At 43.0% G+C, this 24,651-nt stretch overlaps 5 protein-coding genes across 9 annotated transcripts in view; 4 read left to right on the forward strand and 1 right to left on the reverse strand.

Moving 5' to 3' along the window:
• Positions 1 to 723: 723 nt before the first annotated feature.
• LOC308286232 (histone H1-like) overlaps positions 724 to 24,651 on the forward strand; it is a gene marked incomplete at both ends in the record, with an annotated part of 38,400 nt that continues 14,472 nt past the window's right edge. For 2 of the 3 annotated variants that reach the window (XM_080727204.1, XM_080727205.1), the window contains one exon: positions 724 to 1,239. In XM_080727204.1, coding sequence (XP_080583330.1) covers positions 724 to 1,239 — 516 coding nt within the window. Of the gene's footprint in view, positions 1,312 to 24,651 lie in introns of all 3 variants that reach the window. The other variant, XM_080727206.1, reaches the window with a different exon arrangement.
• On the forward strand, positions 13,797 to 14,171 carry LOC308284527 (histone H2B-like; the record flags this gene model as incomplete). The annotated part of the gene is made up of 1 exon (XM_080725181.1): positions 13,797 to 14,171. The coding sequence occupies one exon, from the start codon at positions 13,797 to 13,799 to the stop codon at positions 14,169 to 14,171; it is 375 nt and encodes a 124-aa protein (XP_080581307.1).
• On the forward strand, positions 15,458 to 15,841 carry LOC308285445 (histone H2A-like; the record flags this gene model as incomplete). Its single annotated transcript, XM_080726211.1, has 1 exon — positions 15,458 to 15,841. The coding sequence occupies one exon, from the start codon at positions 15,458 to 15,460 to the stop codon at positions 15,839 to 15,841; it is 384 nt and encodes a 127-aa protein (XP_080582337.1).
• On the forward strand, positions 16,786 to 17,196 carry LOC308285663 (histone H3.2; the record flags this gene model as incomplete). The annotated part of the gene is made up of 1 exon (XM_080726496.1): positions 16,786 to 17,196. The coding sequence occupies one exon, from the start codon at positions 16,786 to 16,788 to the stop codon at positions 17,194 to 17,196; it is 411 nt and encodes a 136-aa protein (XP_080582622.1).
• LOC308286230 (histone H1-like) overlaps positions 17,910 to 24,651 on the reverse strand; it is a gene marked incomplete at both ends in the record, with an annotated part of 28,052 nt that continues 21,310 nt past the window's right edge. Inside the window, one exon of one of the 3 annotated variants that reach the window (XM_080727202.1) lies at positions 17,910 to 18,026. In XM_080727202.1, the coding sequence (XP_080583328.1) occupies positions 17,910 to 18,026 (117 nt within the window). Of the gene's footprint in view, positions 18,099 to 24,651 lie in introns of all 3 variants that reach the window. The other 2 variants (XM_080727200.1, XM_080727201.1) reach the window with 2 other exon arrangements.

A 24,651-nucleotide genomic window follows, 5' to 3' on the forward strand; every position in this document is an offset into this window, starting at 1 on the left:
GAATGGTATTGCATGGAAGGATTGTGCCGGTGAAAGTGTATGTGTGTCCTAATCGCATACAGATAGATACCACAGTTGATTGAAGATTTAAACACATTTCGTTTTCTGTAGGTTGATCACATAGTTATTTGTCCATAAATCCATCTAGTGTTGCAACAGTTTTCATCTGTCATTGGAAGTCGGGATCAACTCCACCATCATGCTGCCGTCAACTGGAGTGTGTTTACTGGGGTCAGAAAACCTTCTGTTTATAGCAAAACGGATGTCAAAACCAAAGTATATTGCATGGTATTGCGTCGCCAGGTATGTCTGCTAAGAGTATTGTGAGTATTGTTGTTAATTTAACGTAGTTTAAAATGTTTTAGAAGCAAAATGACAGAGGAAACACAGTGCTCTGACTGTGCAAGGGGGATGTTTTGAGCGTATCACTTAAAAACTAGAGTGCTTTTTTCATCGCAGTTATATTGATAACAAAAAGGCACATGTGTGCTAACTGGTCAGCTCTTTGTTTCATTTCATAACATACACCGTAGTTTGTTATAACTTGTTTTAATCGAGGAGAAAACACAAGTGGCACATTAAGCCACCTAGACAAGAGGAGCTGTGTGCATGTTGTCTCTATATGGTTCTCATGTGGTGTTTAAGTCCAGCCCCCTCAAAGCGTACAGCACCAGTCTGACAGACTTTACTTGAAGGAAGGACGAACGACTATCCGAGACAACTATGGCAGAAGTAGCACCAGCACCCGCCCCAGCTCCGGCCAAGGCCGCCAAGAAGAAGGCGGCTCCCCGACCTAAGAAGACAGGCCCCAGCGTCGCTGAGCTGGTCGTCAAGGCCGTGTCCGCCTCCAAGGAGCGGAGCGGTGTGTCTCTGGCTGCGGTCAAGAAAGCCCTGGCTGCCGGCGGCTACGATGTGGAGAAGAACAAGGCCCGCGTCAAGATCGCCGTCAAGAGCCTGGTCGCTAAAGGCACCCTGGTCCAGCTCAAAGGCACCGGCGCGTCCGGGTCCTTCAAGATGAACAAGGCAGAGGCGGTGAAGGCGAAGAAGCCTGCTGCAAAGAAGGCAGTTAAAGCAAAGAAGCCCGCTGCCGCCAAGAAACCCGCAGCGGCTAAGAAGCCCAAGAAGGCGGCGGCAAAGAAGCCCGCAGCCGCCAAGAAATCGCCCAAGAAAGCCAAGAAGCCCGCCGCCAAGAAGGTAGCAGCTAAAAGCCCCAAGAAGGCCGCCAAGAGCCCCAAGAAGGTGGCAAAGAAGCCCGCAGCAGCCAAGAAAGCTCCAGCCAAGAAGGTTGCTAAACCCAAGGCCGCAAAGAAGGCAGCCCCCAAAAAGAAGTAAACCATTTGTTCCATCTCTGTACCCACAAAAGGCTCTTTTAAGAGCCAACCACTTCATTTTATAAGAGTATCCTCACTTTTATACACCATATGAGCACTGGAATAATAACCAGCCTGTTTCAATGGACATGTGTGTTAAATGGTCTAATACCACTCGCAAATAATGAATGAATGGTAACATTATTTATGACAAAGTTTAACATTAACGCAGCCTAACTTTGTCCTACATTATGAATGCGGCCATTTCTCACTTTAGCTATATCGATCTTGCAAACCCAGCCCTCCCCTATGGCCTAGTTGTGTATGTTAGTCCATAAATCACTGTTCGATTTGCCATTGTCCTGACTACTAGTATGTTTGGTTCAAATTCAACAACATTGATATTGAATAGTGGCCTACTACCATTGTTCAGGTTCAAAATCATATACATTATTATACATAGTAACTCTGGTCCACCTCTACATCATGTGCAACAGATGGCAAATGTCAACATTGCTCAAATAAGCGTGACATAAAGTCCGCATAATACTTGATTATTGATGATTTTCTATAGGCCCTACTTTTATTTAGGTTATACGTGACAATACAAACGTTTAAACTTGAGAGAGTCGAAAGAAATGCTATGGCCCAGAGTGTGTACTACGCATGTATTCATTGACAAGAATATTAATAGGGGAGAATAAAAAAAAATGAACAACACTTATTATGGTATAGAGGACTGTGTGGGCGGGGGAGGGGTAGGGGGTATGGCAACGCCCACATAGTCTGCCTGTCCTCCCTTACGTCCTCAGAACACATATAAAAAGGCATGGCTCAGAGCACTGGAATCATTCACTTCTGCATCTTCAACTCAACTGAAACTGAAAAATGAGTGGGCGTGGAAAAGGCGGAAATGTCGTCTACTTTTGCCTCCCGGTACGTCAATAACTGGGCTAGGTTGAAATACGCGGGCGAGGCAGATCTCCCTACACGGGAGTTTGTAGGGAAAGAGTTGCTTTTCAAGAGTAAGCTAGTTTGTGCAAAAGACATCTACTCTTTCATCGCCCTGCCGAACCGGCGTGAGTTCGAGTTGTGCTTTTATCAAGAGCTAACGCTTCGTCGCTTTCTGGAGCAGTATACTCTTGATGTGGAGGAGGAAAAATGGAAGGACTGGACCATAGAATCCTCTGTGAGTGTCAGCAACGTAAATGTTGTAGTGAAGTTCTGGACCGGACGGGTCTCAGACCATGATGTGGAACTATACCTGAAACGCTACTGCAACATACTGGAGAAACCGTACAAGCCGGTGGATGCGTTCGGGATATGGTACGGAGTACGAAAGTACAAAGTGGAGATTAAGCTTGACGCCAACGGGAAACGCATGTCTCTGCCCAGCTCCATTTCACTGGGCCCCTACAACGGGCGTATGTTTTACCCGGGCCAGGAGACCAGGTGCTTCATCTGTAACAGCACCGCGCATCAGGTCCGGGAGTGCCAACAGGTCAAATGCTGGAAGTGCGGGTGTCTAGGACACAAGGCGAAGGGTTGTGAGAACGACGCGGAATGTAGTCTCTGTGGAGAGCGGGGACACTCTTACTTCCAATGTCCAAAGTCATACAGCAACAAGGCTAAAGAGCACCGAAAGGAACAAGCAGCAGAACAGCAGAGGCGTGTTGTGGAGCTACTGCGGAGCAGCAGGCTGGCGCCGCCCTCTTACTACAACTCCATGGGGCCGCCACCAGACGGAGCCAGCACCCCACAGTCGGCTGACAGTGGGCAGCAGAGCCGTACTCAGCTTGAACCCGGCGTTCCAACACCAACTCCAACGGAGGAGCGCGGTGAAGCTGGGATGACAGCTGAGACGGTGAGGCAGATGCGTGGCGAGGTGACGGTGAACCAGCAGCCGGTGTCCAGCAGAGGGAGAGGCCGTGGGAGAGGAACCTTCTCTGCCGCCAACATGAGGGAAGCAGCAGCAGCAGCGAGTTCCGCTCTGATGGGGAGACAGCAGCAGCAACAGCAGCAGTCACCGCCCCCCTCTTGCCCAGAGGTCGCTGCAGCAGAGGAGACGGAGGAGGCAGTCAGACAGCTGGAGAAGGCTGTCAAAAACATCCTGCCTCCCTGGTCCGACTCCTCTGGCGTCGAGGAGGAGAAGGGAGCAGAGGCCAGTGAACAGCGTGATGAGGAGCAGGGCGAGGAGTCGGACGCCTACGACTCAGCAAGTGAGGAGCCGAGCGAGAAGAGCGAGCGGAGCGACAGCAGCTCAAGCAGCAGTATTGATTCTAGCGGAGGAGAGGGGCTCCCCTCCACTACTGCAGAAGGGACACAAGGAGACGGAGCTCACGTGAGTGCTAACAAGAAACGTTATACGTCGCCTCTGGCGAATGAAGAAAAGAAGCATAGGAAAAAATGAAAGTTTGATTAACATTCACACCTTTTCGTCATGGCCACAATCTCAATCGTTACATGTAACGTGAGAGGAATCAAATCTCTGGAGAACAGACAGTCCAAGATGAGCATTCTCCACAGCACAAGGTATGATATTATATGTGCACAAGAACTGAGGCTGACGACAAACAGTGATATTGCTGATGTAGCTGCTATGTGGAGAAAAGGCACTTCTATTATTTCTTTAGGTTTTGATAAAGCTGACGGAGTGGGTGTATTTTTTAAGAGTAAAGCGGAAATTATAAAGAAAAGAGAAATTATACCAGGCAGAATTTTACTAGTTGACTGTTTTTATTTAAATTTAAAAATGAGAATTATAAATGTGTATACTCCACCAGATGCTGCAACTAAAGTAAGGATGTTTAAAAAGTTGTATGAGCTGTTGACTGTTGGTTACTACACTATATTATGTGGTGACTTTAATGCGTACACTGAGGAATTAGACAGAATTTCTGCTGTGCACGTGAATCCCCGGGTCCGCAATAGAGAAGGAAATGAATTGAAAAAAATGTATGAGTTCTGTGGTGTCAGGGATGTTTTTAGAGTGTTGCATCCAACAGATGTGGGCTATACTCGTTTTGACAAAAATGTCAAGACGAGAATAGACCATATTTATATAAATGAAAATATTACTCCTTTAAATTATAAAACCTGTGTGTTGGTTAAGTCGGATCATCTGGCCGTAGTTGTCGTTTTAAAACTCGGCAAAACAGAAAAGAAGGGTTTTTGGAAGTTGAATGTGAGCTGCTTAAGAAATAATGATGTATTGACAGAACTAAAAAAGGAGATGGCTATTACCAGGTCGTTACATGTGTTAACTGAATCATACATTGAGTTATGGGAGGTTTTGAAAGAGCGACTTCGTTTTTTCTTTAAATTTAAGTCTAAACTTTTAAATAAGGAGCAAAACGAAAAGTACAATGCTTTAATGGCTGAGTATGTGGATCTCCGAACGAAAGTAGATAAATCGGAGGCTGATATTGAGCTCTTAAGTGAAATGGAAACTCAATTGGCTAAATTAAACGATGTGTCTTATTGCCTCCGCCTACAGGCTGGTATGGGGGACACAGATTGCTCCAGTAATATACATAGTCTAATGAATATACACAAGAAGGATTTGGAAAATAAACATGTTGGTCCAATTCTAAATGACAATGGTCAATTAATTGAGGATGAAAAAATAAAAAGGGAAACCATTAGAGAACTCTGTAAAAAAATGTATGAGAAAATTACTATTAATGAGGCAGTTTTGCATAGCTTTCTCGACTCCATCGATCTGAGCGAGGTTGGCCTTAATTCAGCAGGTGGGGAAATAACTAAAAATGAGGTGAGGGAAGCTATCTCACAGTTAAATAAGGGCAAAGCGCCAGGCCCAGATGGCCTGTCTAGTGAGATTTATCTCTCTTGTGTAGAAGATTTGGTGGACCTGCTGACCTCGGCTTTTAATGATGGTGTCAAGTTGGGCAAAATGCATGATTCTTTTTATCATGGTGTTATATCCCTGATATATAAAAAAGGGTCCGCGAATAATTTGGATAATTGGAGGCATGTCACTCTGATGAACATCGATTATAAAATACTTGCTAAGATAATTGTAAATAGACTAAATAACGATTTGGAAAAACTCATTGAAAAAGAACAAACATGTGCCATTAAGGGTAGATTTATGTGGGATAACCTGGGGATTCTAAGAGAAATTACTAGTGGTGAAGTGAAAGAGGAATTTTATGTTATAAGTTTAGATCAAAAGAAGGCTTTTGATTACATTTCAAGGGAGTATTTGTGGGAGGTTTTAAAAGCTTATGGTTTTAAAAAGGAATTTATCAATTTGATTAAAATGCTGTATTCAAAGTCCACAGTTCAGGTAAATGTTAATGGTGTCTTGACTGAAACTTTTGAAATTAAAAGAGGAGTAAAACAGGGTTGTCCGCTATCGGCAGCTCTCTATATTCTGGCAATTAACCCTTTATTAAAAAAGATAAAAAACGATAAAAGACTAACAGGTATTAAAACTAGTGGGGGTGAGCGCTTGGTTGTCCTGGCCTATGCCGACGACGTAATTGTAATTGTTAAAAATAAGAAAGAGTTAGATATAATTAACGAGCATCTATCACATTATGAAGAGGTCTCTGGATCAAAGTTAAACCTGGATAAAACGGAGGGTGTCTGGTTTGGGAGGAGTGAGGCACGGCCGAATATTAACATAAAGGATACAGATTCTATGACGATCCTGGGTGTTAAGTTCAGTGCCAGTGATTCCTATGGGAGAAATTGGGACGAAAAAGATAAAGAAATTAAGGAGGAATTAAACAAGTGGGAAAACAAATCCTGTTGTTATAGAACTAAGATTATTATTATTAAGTCATTTATTGTTTCTAAGGTGCTTTTCTTAGCAACAATTTTTCCTCCCAAGGACCAGACTCTGAAAAAAATTAATAAAACTTTGGTTAACTTTATTTGGGGAACCACCAGAGAGGTAACAAAAAGAGACCTGCTTTATAAAAGTAAAAAGAATGGGGGGCTGGGGGCTGTGGACTTTGGGCTCAAACTAAAAATTTCATTTTGTAAAAATGTTGCATCTGGCTTTAAAAGGAAAGCTCTGTGGATTGGAGAGGTTTTAAGTTGGTCCAAAAAGAAGGGTAGGGCAAGGAGCTCAGTACCTTATTATAAGTTAATGTATGGGGATTTATTATCCAACTCTGAACACCTGAACATTGACTGGGTCGAAATGTCCAGTAAACATATTTATTCTATTATCTGTGATGATCTGTATGGTGGCATCTTCCCCTATAAAGGTCTTGATGATGTGCAGAAACAGGTGTGCTTGAAAAATATATGGAGCAAAAAACTATCTGAAAAAAAGAGGGATGTAATGTGGCTTGTCTCTGTTAGGAGGCTAGCTGTTAGAGCGGTTGTAAAATGGAGCTGCTTTGTAACAACGGTGAAATGCCCAATTGGAAATTGTAATGACGATGAGTCAATAGAGCACCTGCTTGTAGACTGCCAGAGGTCAAGATATGTTTGGGGGAAGATGGCACACATCGGTTTTAAAATCAAGGTGACTTATAACGCTGTTATGTATGGTGTTTTTGAGGAAAAAATGTCTGCTATGGATCATGACTTCTATTGGTCTGTGATTTGCACTGTAGTAAACAAGTTGTGGAACACTAGATGTGCCATGGTGATTCACCAGGAAACCATATCTGGGGAAGTTGTGTTCAAGCAGATAAGAACTGAACTGAAAAGACAAAGAACACTGGACTCAAAACAAAACATACTAAAGCCATGGCACCTTTTGGCACTTTAAAAAAAAGAAAAAAAAAAAAAAAAAAAAGTTATATTTTTCTACTTTTTTGTCTTGTATTTACAGGCCTTTTGGTTTCGATGTAAAAAAAAAAAAAAAAAAAAAGGGGGTTGAAAAAAAAAAAGAGAAGTAATGCCCTTGTGTATAATGGTGTAATTACTGTATGATTGTTTTCATATGCCTTTTTACTGCTTAAAATGAATGTATTCATATGCCTGTTTGATTGCTTGAAATGATTGTAAAACCTGCAAAATTTTCAATAAAGTTTATTTAAAAAGCAGAAAAGGCGGAATAATGTCCTAATGTCATAATGTCCAATAATGTCGTCTACTTTTGCCTCCCGGTACGTTAATAACTGGGCTAGGCTGAAATACGCGGGCGAGGCAGATCTCCCTACACGGGAGTTTGTAGGGAAAGAGTTGTTATTCAAGAGTAAGCTAGTTAGTGCAAAAGACATCTACTCTTTCATCGCCCTGCCGAACCGGCGTGAGTTTGAGCTGTGCTTTTATCAAGAGCTAACGCTCCGTCGCTTTCTGGAGCAGTATACTTTTGATGTGGAGGAGGAAAAATGGAAGGACTGGACCATAGAATCCTCTGTGAGTATCGGCATCGTAAATGTTGTAGTGAAGTTCTGGACTGGACGGGTCTCAGACCATGATGTGGATCTGTACCTGAAACGCTACTGCAACATACTGGAGAAACCGTACAAGCCGGTAGATGCGTTCGGGATATGGTACGGAGTACGCAAGTACAAAGTGGAGATTAAGCTTGACGCCAACGGGAAACGCATGTCTCTGCCCAGCTCCATTTCACTGGGCCCCTACAACGGGCGTGTGTTCTACCCGGGCCAGGAAACCAGGTGCTTCATCTGTAACAGCACCGCGCATCAGGTCCGGGAGTGCCAACTGGTTAAATGCTGGAAGTGCGGGTCTTTGGGACACAAGGCGAAGGACTGCGAGAATGACGCGGAATGTAGTCTCTGTGGAGAGCGGGGACACTCTTACTTCCAATGTCCTAAATCATACAGCAACAAGGCTAAAGAGCACCGAAAGGAACAAGCAGCAGAACAGCAGAGGCGTGTTGTGGAGCTACTGCGGAGCAGCAGACAGCAGGTACCGCCCTCTTACTACAACTCCATGGGGCCGCCACCAGACGGAGCCAGCTCCCCACAGTCGGCTGACAGTGGGCAGCAGAGCCGTAGGCCTACTCAGCTTGAACCCGGCGTTCCAACACCAACTCCGACTGAGGAGCGCGGTGAAGCTGGGATGACAGCTGAGACGGTGAGGCAGATGCGTGGCGAGGTGACGGTGAACCAGCAGCCGGTGTCCAGCAGAGGGAGAGGCCGTGGGAGAGGAACCTTCTCTGCCAACAGCATGAGGGAAGCAGCAGCAGCAGCGAGATCCGGAGGGACTTTCGCTCTGATGGGGAGACAGCAGCAGCAGCAGCAACAGCAGCAGTCACCGCCCCCCTCTTGCCCAGAGGCCGCTGCAGCAGAGGAGACGGAGGAGGCTGTCAGACTGCTGGAGAAAGCTGTCAAAGACATCCTGCCGCCCTGGTCCGACTCCTCTGGCGTCGAGGAGGAGAAGGGAGCAGAGGCCAAGGATCAGCGTGATGAGGAGAAGGGCGAGGAGTCAGACGCCTACGACTCAGCAAGTGAGGAACCGAGCGAGAAGAGCGAGCGGAGCGACAGCAGCTCGAGCAGCAGTATTGTTTCTAGCGGAGGAGAGGGGCTCCCCTCCACTACTGCAGAAGAGACACAAGGAGACGGAGCTCACGTGAGTGCTAACAAGAAACGTTATCCGTCGCCTCTGGCGAATGAAGAAAAGAAGCATAGGAAAAAATGAAAGTTTGATTAACATTCACACCTTTTCGTCATGGCTACAATCTCAATCGTTACATGTAACGTGAGAGGAATCAAATCTCTGGAGAACAGACAGTCCAAGATGAGCATTCTCCACAGCACAAGGTATGATATTATATGTGCACAAGAACTGAGGCTGACGACAAACAGTGATATTGCTGATGTAACTGCTATGTGGAGAAAAGGCACTTCTATTATTTCTTTAGGTTTTGATAAAGCTGACGGAGTGGGTGTATTTTTTAAGAGTAAAGCGGAAATTATAAAGAAAAGAGAAATTATACCAGTCAGAATTTTACTAGTTGACTGTTTTTATTTAAATTTAAAAATGAGAATTATAAATGTGTATACTCCACCAGATGCTGCAACTAAAGTAAGGATGTTTAAAAAGTTGTATGAGTTGTTGACTGTTGGTTACTACACTATATTATGTGGTGACTTTAATGCGTACACTGAGGAATTAGACAGAATTTCTGCTGTGCACGTGAATCCCCGGGTCCGCAATAGAGAAGGAAATGAATTGAAAAAAATGTATGAGTTCTGTGGTGTCAGGGATGTTTTTAGAGTGTTGCATCCAACAGATGTGGGCTATACTCGTTTTGACAAAAATGTCAAGACGAGAATAGACCATATTTATATAAATGAAAATATTACTCCTTTAAATTATAAAACCTGTGTGTTGGTTAAGTCTGATCATCTGGCCGTAGTTGTCGTTTTAAAACTCGGCAAAACAGAAAAGAAGGGTTTTTGGAAGTTGAATGTGAGCTGTTTAAGAAATAATGATGTATTGACAGAACTAAAAAAAGAGATGGCTATTACCAGGTCGTTACATGTGTTAACTGAATCATACATTGAGTTATGGGAGGTTTTGAAAGAGCGACTTCGTTTTTTCTTTAAATTTAAGTCTAAACTTTTAAATAAGGAGCAAAACGAAAAGTACAATGCTTTAATGGCTGATTATGTGAATCTCCGAACGAAAGTAGATAAATCGGAGGCTGATATTGAGCTCTTAAGTGAAATGGAAACTCAATTGGCTAAATTAAATGATGTGTCTTATTGCCTCCGCCTACAGGCTGGTATGGGGGACACAGATTGCTCCAGTAATATACATAGTCTAATGAATATACACAAGAAGGATTTGGAAAATAAACATGTTGGTTCAATTCTAAATGACAATGGTCAATTAATTGAGGATGAAAAAATAAAAAGGGAAACCATTAGAGAACTCTGTAAAAAAATGTATGAGAAAATTACTATTAATGAGGCAGTTTTGCATAGCTTTCTCGACTCCATCGATCTGAGCGAGGTTGGCCTTAATTCAGCAGGTGGGGAAATAACTAAAAATGAGGTGAGGGAAGCTATCTCACAGTTAAATAAGGGCAAGGCGCCAGGCCCAGATGGCCTGTCTAGTGAGATTTATCTCTCTTGTGTAGAAGATTTGGTGGACCTGCTGACCTCGGCTTTTAATGATGGTGTCAAGTTGGGCAAAATGCATGATTCTTTTTATCATGGTGTTATATCCCTAATATATAAAAAAGGGTCCGCGAATAATTTAGATAATTGGAGGCATGTCACTCTGATGAACATCGATTATAAAATACTTGCTAAGATAATTGTAAATAGACTAAATAACGATTTGGAAAAACTCATTGAAAAAGAACAAACATGTGCCATTAAGGGTAGATTTATGTGGGATAACCTGGGGATTCTAAGAGAAATTACTGGTGGTGAAGTGAAAGAGGAGTTTTATGTTATAAGTTTAGATCAAAAGAAGGCGTTTGATTACATTTCAAGGGAGTATTTGTGGGAGGTTTTAAAAGCTTATGGTTTTAAAAAGGAATTTATCAATTTGATTAAAATGCTGTATGCAAAGTCCACAGTTCAGGTAAATGTTAATGGTGTCTTGACTGAAACTTTTGACATTAAAAGAGGAGTAAAACAGGGTTGTCCGCTTTCGGGAGCTCTCTATATTCTGGCAATTAACCCTTTATTAAAAAAGATAAAAAACGATAAAAGACTAACAGGTATTAAAACTAGTGGGGGTGAGCGCTTGGTCGTCCTGGCCTATGCCGACGACGTAATTGTAATTGTTAAAAATAAGAAAGAGTTAGATATAATTAACGAGCATCTATCACTCTATGAAGAGGTCTCTGGATCAAAGTTAAACCTGGATAAAACGGAGGGTGTCTGGTTTGGGAGGAGCGAGGCACGGCCGAATATTAACATAAAAGATACAGATTCTATGACAATCCTAGGGATTAAGTTCAGTGCCAGTGATTCCTATGAGAAAAATTGGGACGAAAAGGATAAAGAAATTAAGGAAGAATTAAACAAATGGGAAAACAAATCCTGTTGTTACAGAACTAAAATTATTATTATTAAGTCTTTTATTGTTTCTAAGGTGATTTTCTTAGCAACAATTTTTCCTCCCAAGGACCAGACTCTGAAAAAAATTAATAAAACGTTGGTTAACTTTATTTGGGGAACCACCAGAGAGGTGACAAAAAGAGACCTGCTCTATAAAAGTAAAAAGAAAGGGGGGCTGGGGGCTGTGGACTTTGGGCTCAAACTAAAAATTTCTTTTTGTAAAAATGTTGCATCTGGGTTTAAAAGGAAAGCTCTGTGGATTGGAGAGGTTTTAAGCTGGTCCAAAAAGAAGGGTAGGGCAAGGAGCTCAGTACCTTATTATAAATTAATGTATGGGGATTTATTATCCAACTCTGAACACCTGAACATTGACTGGATCGAAATGTCCAGTAAGCATATTTATTCTATTATTTGTGATGATCTGTATGGTGGCATCTTCCCCTATAAAGGTCTTGATGATGTGCAGAAACAGGTGTGCTTGAAAAATATATGGAGCAAAAACTTATCTGAAAAAAAGAGGGATGTAATGTGGCTTGTCTCTGTTAGGAGGCTAGCTGTTAGAGCAGTTGTAAAATGGAGCTGCTTTGTGACAACGGTGAAATGTCCAATGGGAAATTGTAATGACGATGAGTCAATAGAACACCTGCTTGTAGACTGCCAGAGGTCAAGATATGTCTGGGGGAAGATGACACTCATCGGTTTTAAAATCAAGGTGACTTATAACGCTGTTATGTATGGTGTGTTTGAGGAAAAAATGTCTGCTATGGATCATGACTTCTATTGGTCTGTGATTTGCACTGTGGTAAACAAGTTATGGAACACTAGATGTGCCATGGTGATTCACCAGGAATCCATATCTGGGGAAGTTGTATTCAAGCAGATAAGAACTGAACTGAAAAGGCAAAGAACACTGGACTCAAAACAAAGAATACTCAAGCCATGGCACCTTTTGGCACTTTAAAAAGTACTGTTAAAAAAAAAGAAAGAAAAAAAAAGAGAGAAAAAAAAAAATATATTCTTTTTTTTTCCTATTTTATATTTTTGTATTTATAGGCCTTTTGGCTTCAATGTAAAAAAAAAGGGGGAGTGAAAAAAAAAGAGAAGTAATGCCCTTACATGTAGTAATATAATTGTGTAATTACTGTATGATTGTTTTCATATGCATTTTTGTAGTCTACTGCTTAAAATGACTGTATTCATATGCCTGTTTGATTGCTTGAAATGATTGTAAAACCTGCAAAATTTTCAATAAAGTTTATTTAAAAAGCGAAAAGGCGGAAAGGGACTGGGGAAAGGAGGCGCCAAGCGTCATCGCAAGGTTCTTCGTGATAACATCCAGGGAATCACCAAGCCCGCTATCCGCCGTCTGGCTCGCCGTGGCGGTGTGAAGCGTATCTCCGGTCTGATCTACGAGGAGACCCGCGGTGTCCTCAAGGTCTTCCTGGAGAACGTGATCCGTGATGCCGTCACCTACACCGAGCATGCCAAGAGAAAGACCGTGACCGCCATGGATGTTGTCTATGCTCTGAAGAGACAGGGACGCACTCTGTACGGCTTCGGAGGTTAATAATGCTGACTTGATCTACCAACAAACAACCCAAAGGCTCTTTTAAGAGCCACCCACACGTTATGTAACGAGTTTATTCCCACTTTTGTAAATAACTACAGCTTTTAAACTGTACATGTCTATATATATATATATATATATGAATACGATAAATTAACAATCCAATTACAAAACATGAATATACTGTGCTGCTAATCTGTGCTGTAATCCGACACGCACAACCAGGCAGAAACGTCTATTTCCACATTTGCCCAAAATAAGCCTAGCTTTGCTTCATAAACCCATTTCAAGCAGCACGAAAGTGGAGCCTCGCACACAATCCTTGACAAGCGCTTGTGACTCTGCCATTATTAGTGTATGGACATCTAGAGGCTGGAAAACACACCGAGTTCATTATCTTACTTTGAAATACTCAAAATACAGAGTTTACATTGTCCCAACTGAAGTTAACTGGAGTGATGGAACTAAGTCGAATCTGCTTTCATTGCCTTGAAGTAATAAACGGGCTAGGGTTCAGGAATGGAGAAAAATAAAGTAACACCCGGTTCTCTATTTTGTTTTTCTAAGCCCAGAAGAGAGCGGAATCACATTTACACATTATAATACTTAATTAACTATTTCTTATAATGCCATTGTCTCAATGAATGGACAGACTGAAATAGTCTATGACAGCACTGTTTCCTTTGGGGACCTTTATGGACATTAAAAATATACATTTACCCAAAGTGCATGTTTAGCCGCTCAAAATATTACAGGGACAATAGAGCGCACGAGCGGGAGAAATAATACAGAAATAAAGACACCGCCCTCTTTGTGGGAGGACCAGATCAGCCAATCATCTGCTGGGAGTCACACCACCACATTGGCATTGGCTGTGTATAAATAATGGTGCGACTGCGCTCTCTTACACATTCGTCTCTGCAAGTCACTGATAGAACAGTCAGGATGCCCGAAGTTGCGAAGCCAGCGCCCAAGAAGGGCTCCAAGAAAGCCGTCTCCAAGACCGCGGCGAAGGGCGGCAAGAAGCGCAGAAAGTCCAGGAAGGAGAGCTACGCCATCTACGTGTACAAGGTCCTGAAGCAGGTCCACCCTGACACCGGCATCTCTTCCAAGGCCATGGGCATCATGAACTCCTTTGTCAACGACATCTTTGAGCGCATCGCCGGTGAAGCCTCTCGTCTGGCTCACTACAACAAGCGCTCCACCATCTCATCCAGGGAGATCCAGACCGCCGTCCGCCTGCTGCTCCCCGGTGAGCTGGCCAAGCACGCCGTGTCCGAGGGCACCAAGGCTGTCACCAAGTACACCAGCTCCAAGTAAACTGAATATTCTACTGTCCTAAACCAACGGTCCTTTTAAGGACCACCCATCTTTTCAAGTAAAGGGTTTATCCGTGTAATTCTTGTGGTATTATGAACACATTAAATGATCACCTGAGCAAATGGAAACCGATGCTTGAACCGTTAAAGTATCTGTTTTAGTAAGTCTTCACTGAAAATGTCATACCTCTGATTTTGTATAACTTGGTTTGGTTTTGCACTGGTTTTCGTCTCATCTGTAGCCTACCTTAAACTGGAAATGACTTTGCAATTTTTACCAATGCAAATGAAGTATGCAGCCTTTTGTTTTGTTTACATGTCCAAATTGGCCATTTCAATTTCAACAATATGTAACATTGAGTTTAATGGGTGTTAATTTTATTGACGGTCAACAATTATTAGCATGATAGCCTCTGATCTGACCTAATTATGCTTGTAGTGAGGTCAAATCCATAAAAACTGGTGTGTTTTATAACATTCTCTATACTTCATGACAAGCGACCCAAACTGATAAGCTTTAAAGACGCTTTGTTAATATCACTCACACACACACACACACACACACACACACACATGTTGATTTTAAAACAAAATACTTTGACACATATGACTTGTTTCACTTGTATTGCATTGCCAGACATCTCTCCTCATACCACGGTCACATGGTGCGAGTACTGGCTAAATAAGAGAACATGACACAAATGGGGCCCCTGCTAAAATATAATATGTATTATAAAGTTAACATTTTCGCAGCTGGCCTGGATTTTAATCCAATCACTTAATTGCCATTTTCCTCTAGCTATGGAGGCCTTGCTTGCAAACACACCCAAGACTTTGTTACATATTGGCCTAATTGTGTTAAACCACTGTTCGATTCGCTATTGTCCTGCCGTGTTGGTTCAACTTGACAGCAATAGTACCATTACACATCTATCTTATAGTATAGGGATTGGATATACATAATGTGATGATTTAAGAGGAGATGAATATCACTTGTAAACTAAGTAGGGCGCTATGACCAAAAATGAATAAGGGTCCTCAGAGGGACACAAAGCTTTTAGACACGGGGCAGGGCTCTGGGAGGAGCCATAGGGAGGACCGACGAGGTCACTACTGCTGATTGGAGGGGAGCACAGACACACTCACCCCGCGCTCTCATCCTTTGTTGTGATTGGTGGGGCTCACCCAGACACTACTTTCCTTTCTTTAGTCGAAGATATAAAAGGTCTCGCGCGCCGCTCAGCCGCACATTTCTTCAAGCAACTGCTCTAGAAATAAATCTACACGATGAGCGGAAGAGGCAAAACCGGCGGAAAGGCTAGGGCGAAGGCTAAGACTCGCTCATCCCGCGCCGGGCTCCAGTTCCCCGTGGGCCGTGTCCACAGGCTGCTGCGTAAAGGCAACTATGCCCAGAGAGTCGGTGCCGGCGCCCCGGTTTATCTGGCGGCTGTCCTCGAGTACCTGACCGCTGAGATCCTGGAATTGGCTGGAAACGCTGCCCGTGACAACAAGAAGACTCGTATCATCCCCCGTCACCTCCAGCTGGCCGTCCGCAACGACGAGGAGCTCAACAAACTGCTGGGCGGAGTGACCATCGCTCAGGGCGGTGTGCTGCCCAACATCCAGGCTGTCCTGCTTCCCAAGAAGACCGAGAAAACCGCCAAGAAGTAAATTTGATTCGTTTGACAAACCCCACAAAGGCTCTTTTAAGAGCCACCCACTATTTCAATACAAAGATGAATTCCCCTCAATATGTACATCTTCTATTGGCGCGAATATTCTTATGAGCATATGTCATACATTGCATGGATAGTGCCTCAGTTAAGAGTCCATATTGAAAGCTTAACCTTTGTGAATTAATTATACTTGTGTTAAATAGTTGCTGTGGTTGTATTTGTGGGATTAATCTATTTTCTATGAGAATCATAATACATGGTCCATTATGGCAGATCTGTGAGCACATTGACTTAAAGGAGTAGTTCACCCCCAATCATTTTTTCTATTGATTACTCACGCCATGGAGACCAGAGTTCAATAATATTTTTAGTTTTTCGTCACATCACATTCCCAAGACAAAAATTGATTCGAGTAAATTTACCCCCATTGATTCCATCTGGAACGAATGGGGGTACATTTATTGTTATCACATTTTAGTTTTAGGAATGTGACAAAAAACTAAAAATATTATTTAACTCTAGTCTCCATGGCGTGGTTAATCAATAGAAAAAAGGTCATTTTGGGGGTGAACTACTCCTTTAATGGAGAAAAATGATTTAAGACTAGATATGCATACATATTCTGTATACAAAAAAAACATCCCTGTGTCAAGTGTTATTTTGTCACTCAAGTATAAATGTTTATTTCTTGTCAAATCTCATGACACGATTCATTTTCAGTTTGCTGGAAAGTATTCCATTGTGTTATCTATATCTAACCCACTAGCAGCTCCAGTGTTCCCCACCAATTGGTAGCAAGTGACTTATGGTACCTCCCTAAAGAAGGCGGTTCCTGACCACTGACCAATCAGAGAATGACGGCGTTTCGCAGACACTGATAAAAGGCAGCAGTTTGCGCTATTTTAGCATTCTAAGCTCAACTTAGTCAAAGAAGAAGTCATGGCCAGAACCAAGCAGACCGCCCGTAAGTCCACCGGAGGTAAAGCCCCCAGGAAGCAGCTCGCCACCAAGGCAGCTCGTAAGAGCGCGCCGGCAACCGGTGGAGTGAAGAAGCCTCACCGTTACCGTCCCGGTACAGTGGCTCTGAGGGAGATCCGTCGTTACCAGAAATCCACCGAGCTGCTGATCCGCAAGCTGCCCTTCCAGCGCCTGGTGAGGGAGATCGCCCAGGACTTCAAGACTGACCTGCGCTTCCAGAGCTCCGCCGTCATGGCTCTGCAGGAGTCAGCCGAGGCTTATCTGGTCGGTCTGTTTGAAGACACCAACCTGTGCGCCATCCACGCCAAGAGGGTGACTATCATGCCCAAAGACATCCAGCTGGCCCGTCGTATCCGTGGAGAACGTGCTTAAACTATCCGTCACTGTCTGAACCCCAAAACGGCTCTTTTAAGAGCCACCAAATGTATTATTTGAAGAGCAATAATTCCCTGCTTCGTATTAGGGTAGACACAAACACTGTCCATTCACGTGCAATATTACGCAGGTAAGTGTTTGTTGCACGTTCACAAGGCAAATCAATGTTATTTACATGAACCGTAAACAACCAGCATAATTTCTTAACAAAATATTAAACAAGATGGCCATGGTAAACTAACCTTTTGCATATGCAAAAGTGGTCCTTTATCTCTGTATTGGGATCAAAGGCAGGCGCAGTGGAGTAAAATATAATGCATGTTAGATTGAGCATCGTCATAGCAAAAGAGAACAGAAAATTACTATATTCCGATTGTGAAAATAAAATGTAACTTCCGAACTACCATTAGTTAACATGTAATTATTAAATACATTGATTGTATTTTAGCTGGGCTGTAGCCCCATTTGCTTTGTCTTAATTTAGACATTTTGCTCATGTGGCATTTTAGACCAGTTTGCTACCAGTTCTAAATTATTAAGACACGGATCTTAATCAATTAATACAAGTTCTCACTAATGACAACTAATCACATAATTGATCGATCCTGATTGGCAGTGCCAAGACAAAAATATAAATAGGAACTCTTTGAATAAAGTTGTGGGTGGCTCTTAAAAGAGCCTTTGTGTTAAACTGGTTGTTGTGAGGCCGTTTACTTCTTCTTGGCAGCTGCCTTCTTGGGTTTCGCCGCCTTGGGTTTGGCTGCCTTCTTTGCTGGTGCTTTCTTAGCGGCAGTGGGTTTCTTCACTTTCTTTGGACTCTTGGCAGCCTTCTTGAGGCTCTTGGCTACAGCTTTCTTTGCAGCTGCAGGCTTCTTTGCCTTCTTGGGAGATTTTTTAGCGGCTGCGGGCTTCTTGGCTGCCGCCTTCTTGGGAGATTTCTTTGCCGCGGCGGGCTTCTTGGCTGCAGGCTTCTTGGCTTTGACTGCTTTCTTTTCCGCCTTCTTGTTGAGCTTGAAGGACCCAGAAGCACCGGTACCCTTGGTCTGAAGCAGGGTGCCGTTTGCTACCAGCCTCTTCACAGTGTTCTTAACGATTACCTTCTTCTTCTCCACGTCGACGCCGCCGGCGGACAGAGCCTTCTTGAGGGCGGCCAGAGACACACCGCTCCTCTCCTTGGAAGCTGTCACAGCATCGACGATGAGATCCTGGACGCTGGGACCGTCCGTCTTGGGTTTAGCGGCGGCCTTCTTCTTGGCTGCTTTAGCCGGGGCGGCGGCAGCTGGGGCTGGGGCGACTTCTGCCATTCTCTTCTGTATCGTATATCAGATGCACTGAAGTACAGTCTGAGTAGAGAGACTGAGAGGGGAGGAGGGGGTGGAACTTAAATGATTTGTGAGAACCATGTAGTCTCAACCCACTAGGTCAGTGCTCTGTGTGCTGCAGAATACTGGGACACTTGTGTTTTCTCTGCAACTTAAAACAGATAAAATACAGACTGAAAAATATATTGAAGTCAATAAACAAATGGGGCACATAGCAGACACGTTTCACTTCATAGTCAAATCATGTGGAGTGCTTAGTGCTCCTGTGTTTTGTTTGGAGACGTTAAAAATCTCAGATATACACCATTACAAGGAGAGTAGTTTGCCATCTTTCCCCCGTCATTTGGCTTTTAAAATACTTTTAATATAGAACAACCAGTTTCATATTTTCCGCAGAGCAAGATTTGATGGCTGGCTTTGAAATAAAAGTAAAACAGGTCGTCTGTGGCAAAGCTTTTTGTTTTAAAACTGAAACTTTCCAGTGTCGGCAAACACAGCACTGCTGTTGGCCTGCCCTGTGGCATGGACACTTATGAGAGGACACTGGTCATTTATCTGACTCTGCTAAGCTCTTGTTTTGTTAATAATCATAAGAAACCTGACATAGTTCATTTCAAGGCTTACATTTATGATTTATATGTATTTACATTTATGATTTATATGTATTCAAGGACGGTCAGTTAAAGGCCCAGTTCACCTCTGGGACAACCAGATCTGATTACTTATTATTTTATTGTTGTTTGGGACAAGATCAACACAATCCTGAGTTGTTGTTTTTTTGTGTTCAATCTGTGTTTTGAGATATGTTAGTATTTCAGCATGAATGGTGATGCATTTTGCATCATATGATGCATCTTGCATCCAATGGTGCCATTCACAAAACACAATGTAGGAGCACAGGCACAGCAGACGAAAATAAACACCACATAATATACATACTATTGTGTCAGCATTGAGTTAACTGACTGTACATAGGCCATACTGATACTTAAAAAGAACAATACCATTGTGCTTTCTTGGGTTTAAATCATATTTGTAGACCGTGTATCTAAACTGTACTGCCATGTACTTTTTTATGCGGGGTCTCGAGCTAGTTAGAAGCAAAGTAAAATAATGATGCTGTTATCATCCCAATCTTCCCTTTGGCTCTGTATGCCTAGGTATCCAATAGATTGCTGAGTAAATTGACACGCAGCCAGCATAATGAAAAGAGCTATATAAATAGAAACTTTTATTTATGCTATTACTTAGGTCGGGGGGACAGGCAGACCTTTCTGCGTGGGCGTTACCACCCCCCCCCCCCCCCCCCTTACCCACCGAGAAGCTGTTTTCTTGATTGATTGATTGATTGAAGACTTTATTAGAAGTTTGCATAGAAAAAGGTACAGTTTCATGATGGTACAGTTCACTGGTACAAGGTCTTCTAAAAGGAGATCCTAGAAAAGACTAAGCTTATTTCCACAGGAAACCATTAAAGTATCTCATATAACATTGAATGACAGACGAATAGAAGAACACAGTACTATGCAGTAGATATAGTCAGAAAAAAAAATTAAAGAACAAAAAAACAGTAAGTTTATACAAACAGAAAGTATATACAAAGAACAGGCAGGGGGGGTAGGGCTGGGCTGGGCTAGGTTTGTTTTTACCAGTTGCGAACGGCTGCTGCCTGTAAGTGGGTTTTCAGGGCGATTTTAAAGGATGCTAGTGATCCACACTCCTTTAAGACCTTTGGTAAGGCATTCCACATTTTTGTGGTAAAGCAGAAGAACGAGTTTGACCCTTTCTTTGAGTTGACTCTGGGTTAAACGTGATCTGTGGCGCTGCCTCTGGTGTTGTAATTGTGGACATCCTCAACGTTTTTGAAGTATTTTGCCAGGTACATGGGTATCTTAGTGGTGTAGTGTATCTTGTACACCAGGCCCATTGCAAGTTGCTGTACTCTGTCATCTACTCTGAGCCACCCCACTATAACTGGTGAGTAGCGGTGAGGTGAGTCTGATAAGGAAGGTTAAGCAGGACCCTAATTAGTTTGTTTTGGGCTGTTTGGAGCTTAGTTTTTAGGGCTCGTGAAGCTGGATATTTCTGAAGCTAGACATTTTTTTGTGCTGTTGGGGCTTGCAGCCACATGAAGCTGGATATTTCGGCCGCAAAGCTGGACATTTTTTAAACCGGATAAATAAGTGGAGAGATTGAAAAATATCCGATTCACTGGGTCCGTGTAGACAGGGAACCCGGATATCTCTGAAGACTTTACTGTGTGTGTGCTTGTTAGACCTAGATATCTTTGTCGTGTGGACCTAGATATTTTTCTGTGGATATCTGAAAAAACGGGATATATGAAATATCCAGCTCTGTGTGGACCTATGGGTGGCAGAACGCTTTCACGTGTGACCCAAGCCATACTTGAGCCTCTCACTGTTGGTGTGGTGCAGGTTCCACCACACACACACACACACACACACACACACACACACACACACACACACACACACACACACACACACACACACACACACACACACACACACACACACACTTGTATTACTATACTTGTGAAGACATCAACATTTCCGGACTTCATTGAAAATGTCTGAAAAAAAGTGCCGACACACACTTATAATATATCATTTAATTTATATAAGTATAAATAAGCATAACTCTCTAACGCCAACCTAAGGAACCTAACCTCTTGTCTAAAAGTCTAATCTTAACTCTCTCCCCCACCTGAATCATTTCCGAATTGTAAATGTTTCTGCACTTCTTTTTGTAGACCATTTCTCTAGTGAGTACTAGGAAAAGGCTCCTTCACAATGTCTCAAATTCTGCTATACTGTACTTTTTTAACCCTCACAAGCATAGTAATACAAACGCGTGTGTGTCACACACACACACACACACACACACACACACACACACACACACACACTACACGTGTGGTAGTATATCATTTACACAATTATATATATATTCAGAACAAGCATGACAAAAAGCAGGTCTTAAGTTCAGCACTATTGTATAAAGCATCCAAAGTTGTAGTTAGGATATTACTATGTAAGTTTGTGCGTCTTTTTAGAAATATTGACTCTCTTCGACAGGTCAATGTAGAGGACCCTAGGTGTCCATTATTCATTTGTTTTGGTTTTTTACCCCCCTGCGGCCCACAAATGGCCCTACTGTGCAGGCCTGAGCTAGAGGAACCAGTTAGGGGCCGTTTCAAAAGAAAGGGTCCAAATCTCTTCGCCAAAAAATAGCCGATCTACACACTCACAATGAGATCGTCTTTTTTGGTGGGGTGCTGGGGTTCAAGTGGTTAAGAATAGCTGTGGTCTCCAAAAGTTGGAAAACTGTTTTCTGCTTCAAGCACCCAGAGCACTCCCACCAAAAGAAATGCTGGATGCCGAAGAGCGCTGGCACGCGATACTCGGCTTAGGGAAGAGGAGTGCTCCAGTGGGTCTGTACGGTACCGTAGACATGCATGACAGGAAGACCCTGGCAGTTAGACAAAAATAAATAAAAAACGCTTTCTGTGGGCCTACCATCACCTCGCCATTCTGATTGGTTAGTTCTGAGCCAATACGGCGTCGGCAGCTTCCGATCTACACAAAGTGTCTGGTGCAGCTATTGGTTGCATCACCTCCAGTTGTAGCAGCAGCGTTCGGTAAACCACAAGACATATTAGTTAAAAAGAAAAGAAAAAATGCTTTAGGTCAATTTTGTGAACCTAAGGCTTGTAGATCGTCAGTTTTCGCAGCTGCGGAGGTGATAGATCTCTGCTGACGATGCCACAGGGCTGTCCACGATCCAAACTGGTGAAGAGACAGAGCCATGATGAGAGAGAGTGCATGTTCTTTTCTCTAATGTAGCATAGAACTATAACATATGTTAATTTAACTGAGAATTATCACCCAGGTTAAAAAGCTGCATTCCGTAACTTTGTCGACCAGAGGATATGAAGTGCTTTTGAGCTTCATGTTCAAAAGCACCTGTAAATCACCTGTAAACCACTAGAGGTCCTCCTTCCTCACCAAAGGAGACCAAATACAACCACCACAGGTGTTCAATATATAAACATGCTGTACCATACAGATTTTATTCAAATAACATTTTTACAAAAAAAAAAAGTTACGGATTGCAAGCTTTTAATTAACAATCCACATTTTAACGCACTGGGCCTCTTGTTTTCCTGTTTAACTCACATTTTTGTCAGGGAAACCAAACCATTCGAGCCACCTGTTTATAACGAGGGTCTGTTTTCCGGGAACGGGGGGGGGGGGTTGGACTCTTGATGTGTGTTATTTGGAGGAGAGGGTTTGGACACTTGATAAACTGTATGCATGTCCATTGTATGTGTTTGCTGGGGGGGGTTTGGTTGGTAGATCTAAAGCCCTGCTTCTCAACATAGGCTCTGCTCTGGGGACCCTTACAGGGTCTGTAATCCTGAGGGTGTGCAAATGGAACCAAATGGGCCCGTCTTGTACACTCTCAAGACTTCAAATTAACACAGAAGATTGCACAGTCTTGATTGATTGGCGACTGAGATTAAAAATAATTAAAATAAATAAATACATGCGGGCAGGGCCGTAGCGCGCCTAATCGGCGCTCTAGGCGAGCTCTCTCGAATGCGCCCCCCCACTCCCGCGCGCGCGCGATTTTTGCGGGTTTTGCCGTGAATTTATTCGGTTTTGGGCTGGTTTGGGTCCACTCCCTCCATTTCGGCGCCCCCTCTAGGCTGGCGCTCTAGGCGACCGCCTAGTCCGCCTATAGCTAAAAAACGGCCCTGCATGCGGGTCCGTTGTATATCAATGTATATCAAACGGAGGGTCCTTGAAATTAAATATAAACGTCTGAAGTAAACTATCAAGCCCGAGAACACCATTCAAAACCGAGTAGTACATGGCAGCGGCCTCCATTGAGTGATTGGAGAACTGGTGTCCTGTTATATTTGGTTCCTCAAGCTGTTGTACTGGAACTCCAATCTACAAAGTAACTCTCAGAGTTACGGACCCTGTAAGGGTCCATTATGTGGACCCCTGGTCGGGTGCCCGAACCCACCGTTGAGAACCAGTGCTCTAATATTCTGTACACACCGTCTGAGGTCAAAGGTTGCCCTTACGATGTAGGTAAACGTTTAAGCGCTTTTTAAAACGGGAAGTTTATTGGATTTTGTCTTTTTTTTTTGTCTTTTTTTATTATTACCGATACTAACTGATGTATTGTCATGACTTTTGTGCTAGAGTTGGGAGTACGGGTGGTGTTTGGGGTGGGGTGGGGTGGGGTGGGGGGGGTGTTGCTGTACCTGACGATAAAACAGTCAGGGTTTGTTTATATGGTGTATACTTAACCTATTTGTTTGTATTATGATTTGTAATTTTATGTTTTTTGGAAACTGAAAAAAATATGATGTAATGATATTAATTCATGGGACTGAATCTTTACCTTTTTATTGACCATGGAAAATAATAAAATGACAATTATGTACAAAAAAAACACAGTAGGCCTATGCACGTTTTTTAATGTATAACTGTGTTTTTTTATATACAGTGCTTTCAACAGGAAATACTAGGTGTGTGTGTGTGTGTGTGTGTGTGTGTGTGTGTGTGTGTCCTTTTATTCTGCCCATCCATATTCAACCGATAATCCGAAATCGGGTCGCGGGGGTGACAGACCCAAATGTGAATTCCTCTTCCCTCTCCTGAGCAACTTTGTCCACTTCCTCTGGGGTATCCTGAGGTGTTCCCAGGCCAGTGTGGACATGTATTCCTTCCATCTGGTCTTTGGTCTGCCACAGGGTCTCCTCCCAGACGTGCAAAGAGGACCTTCCTAGGAAGACGCTCAGGAGGCATCCGTATGCCCGAACCACCTAAGCTGACTACTTTTGGCGTAGGAGCAGCGGTTCTACTCTCTCTCGGGTGACTGAACTTCTCACCCTATCTCTAAGGGAGATGCCAGCCACCCGTTTGAGAAAACTCATTTTCACATGTGTTGTGTGTTGATTTGGAACTGACAAAGGAAAGAGCTCTTAAAAAAAGGTATTTTTTTTATTTTATATATTTTTATCCCAATACAAAAATCTAAAATGGGCCAATGTGTACAATGTTCTAGTCCACAAAAAAAAAGGGAAAATGCT

This window comes from Nannobrachium achirus (assembly GCF_963921795.1).
Source record: "Nannobrachium achirus genome assembly, chromosome: 5".
Lineage (NCBI taxonomy): Eukaryota > Metazoa > Chordata > Actinopteri > Myctophiformes > Myctophidae > Nannobrachium > Nannobrachium achirus.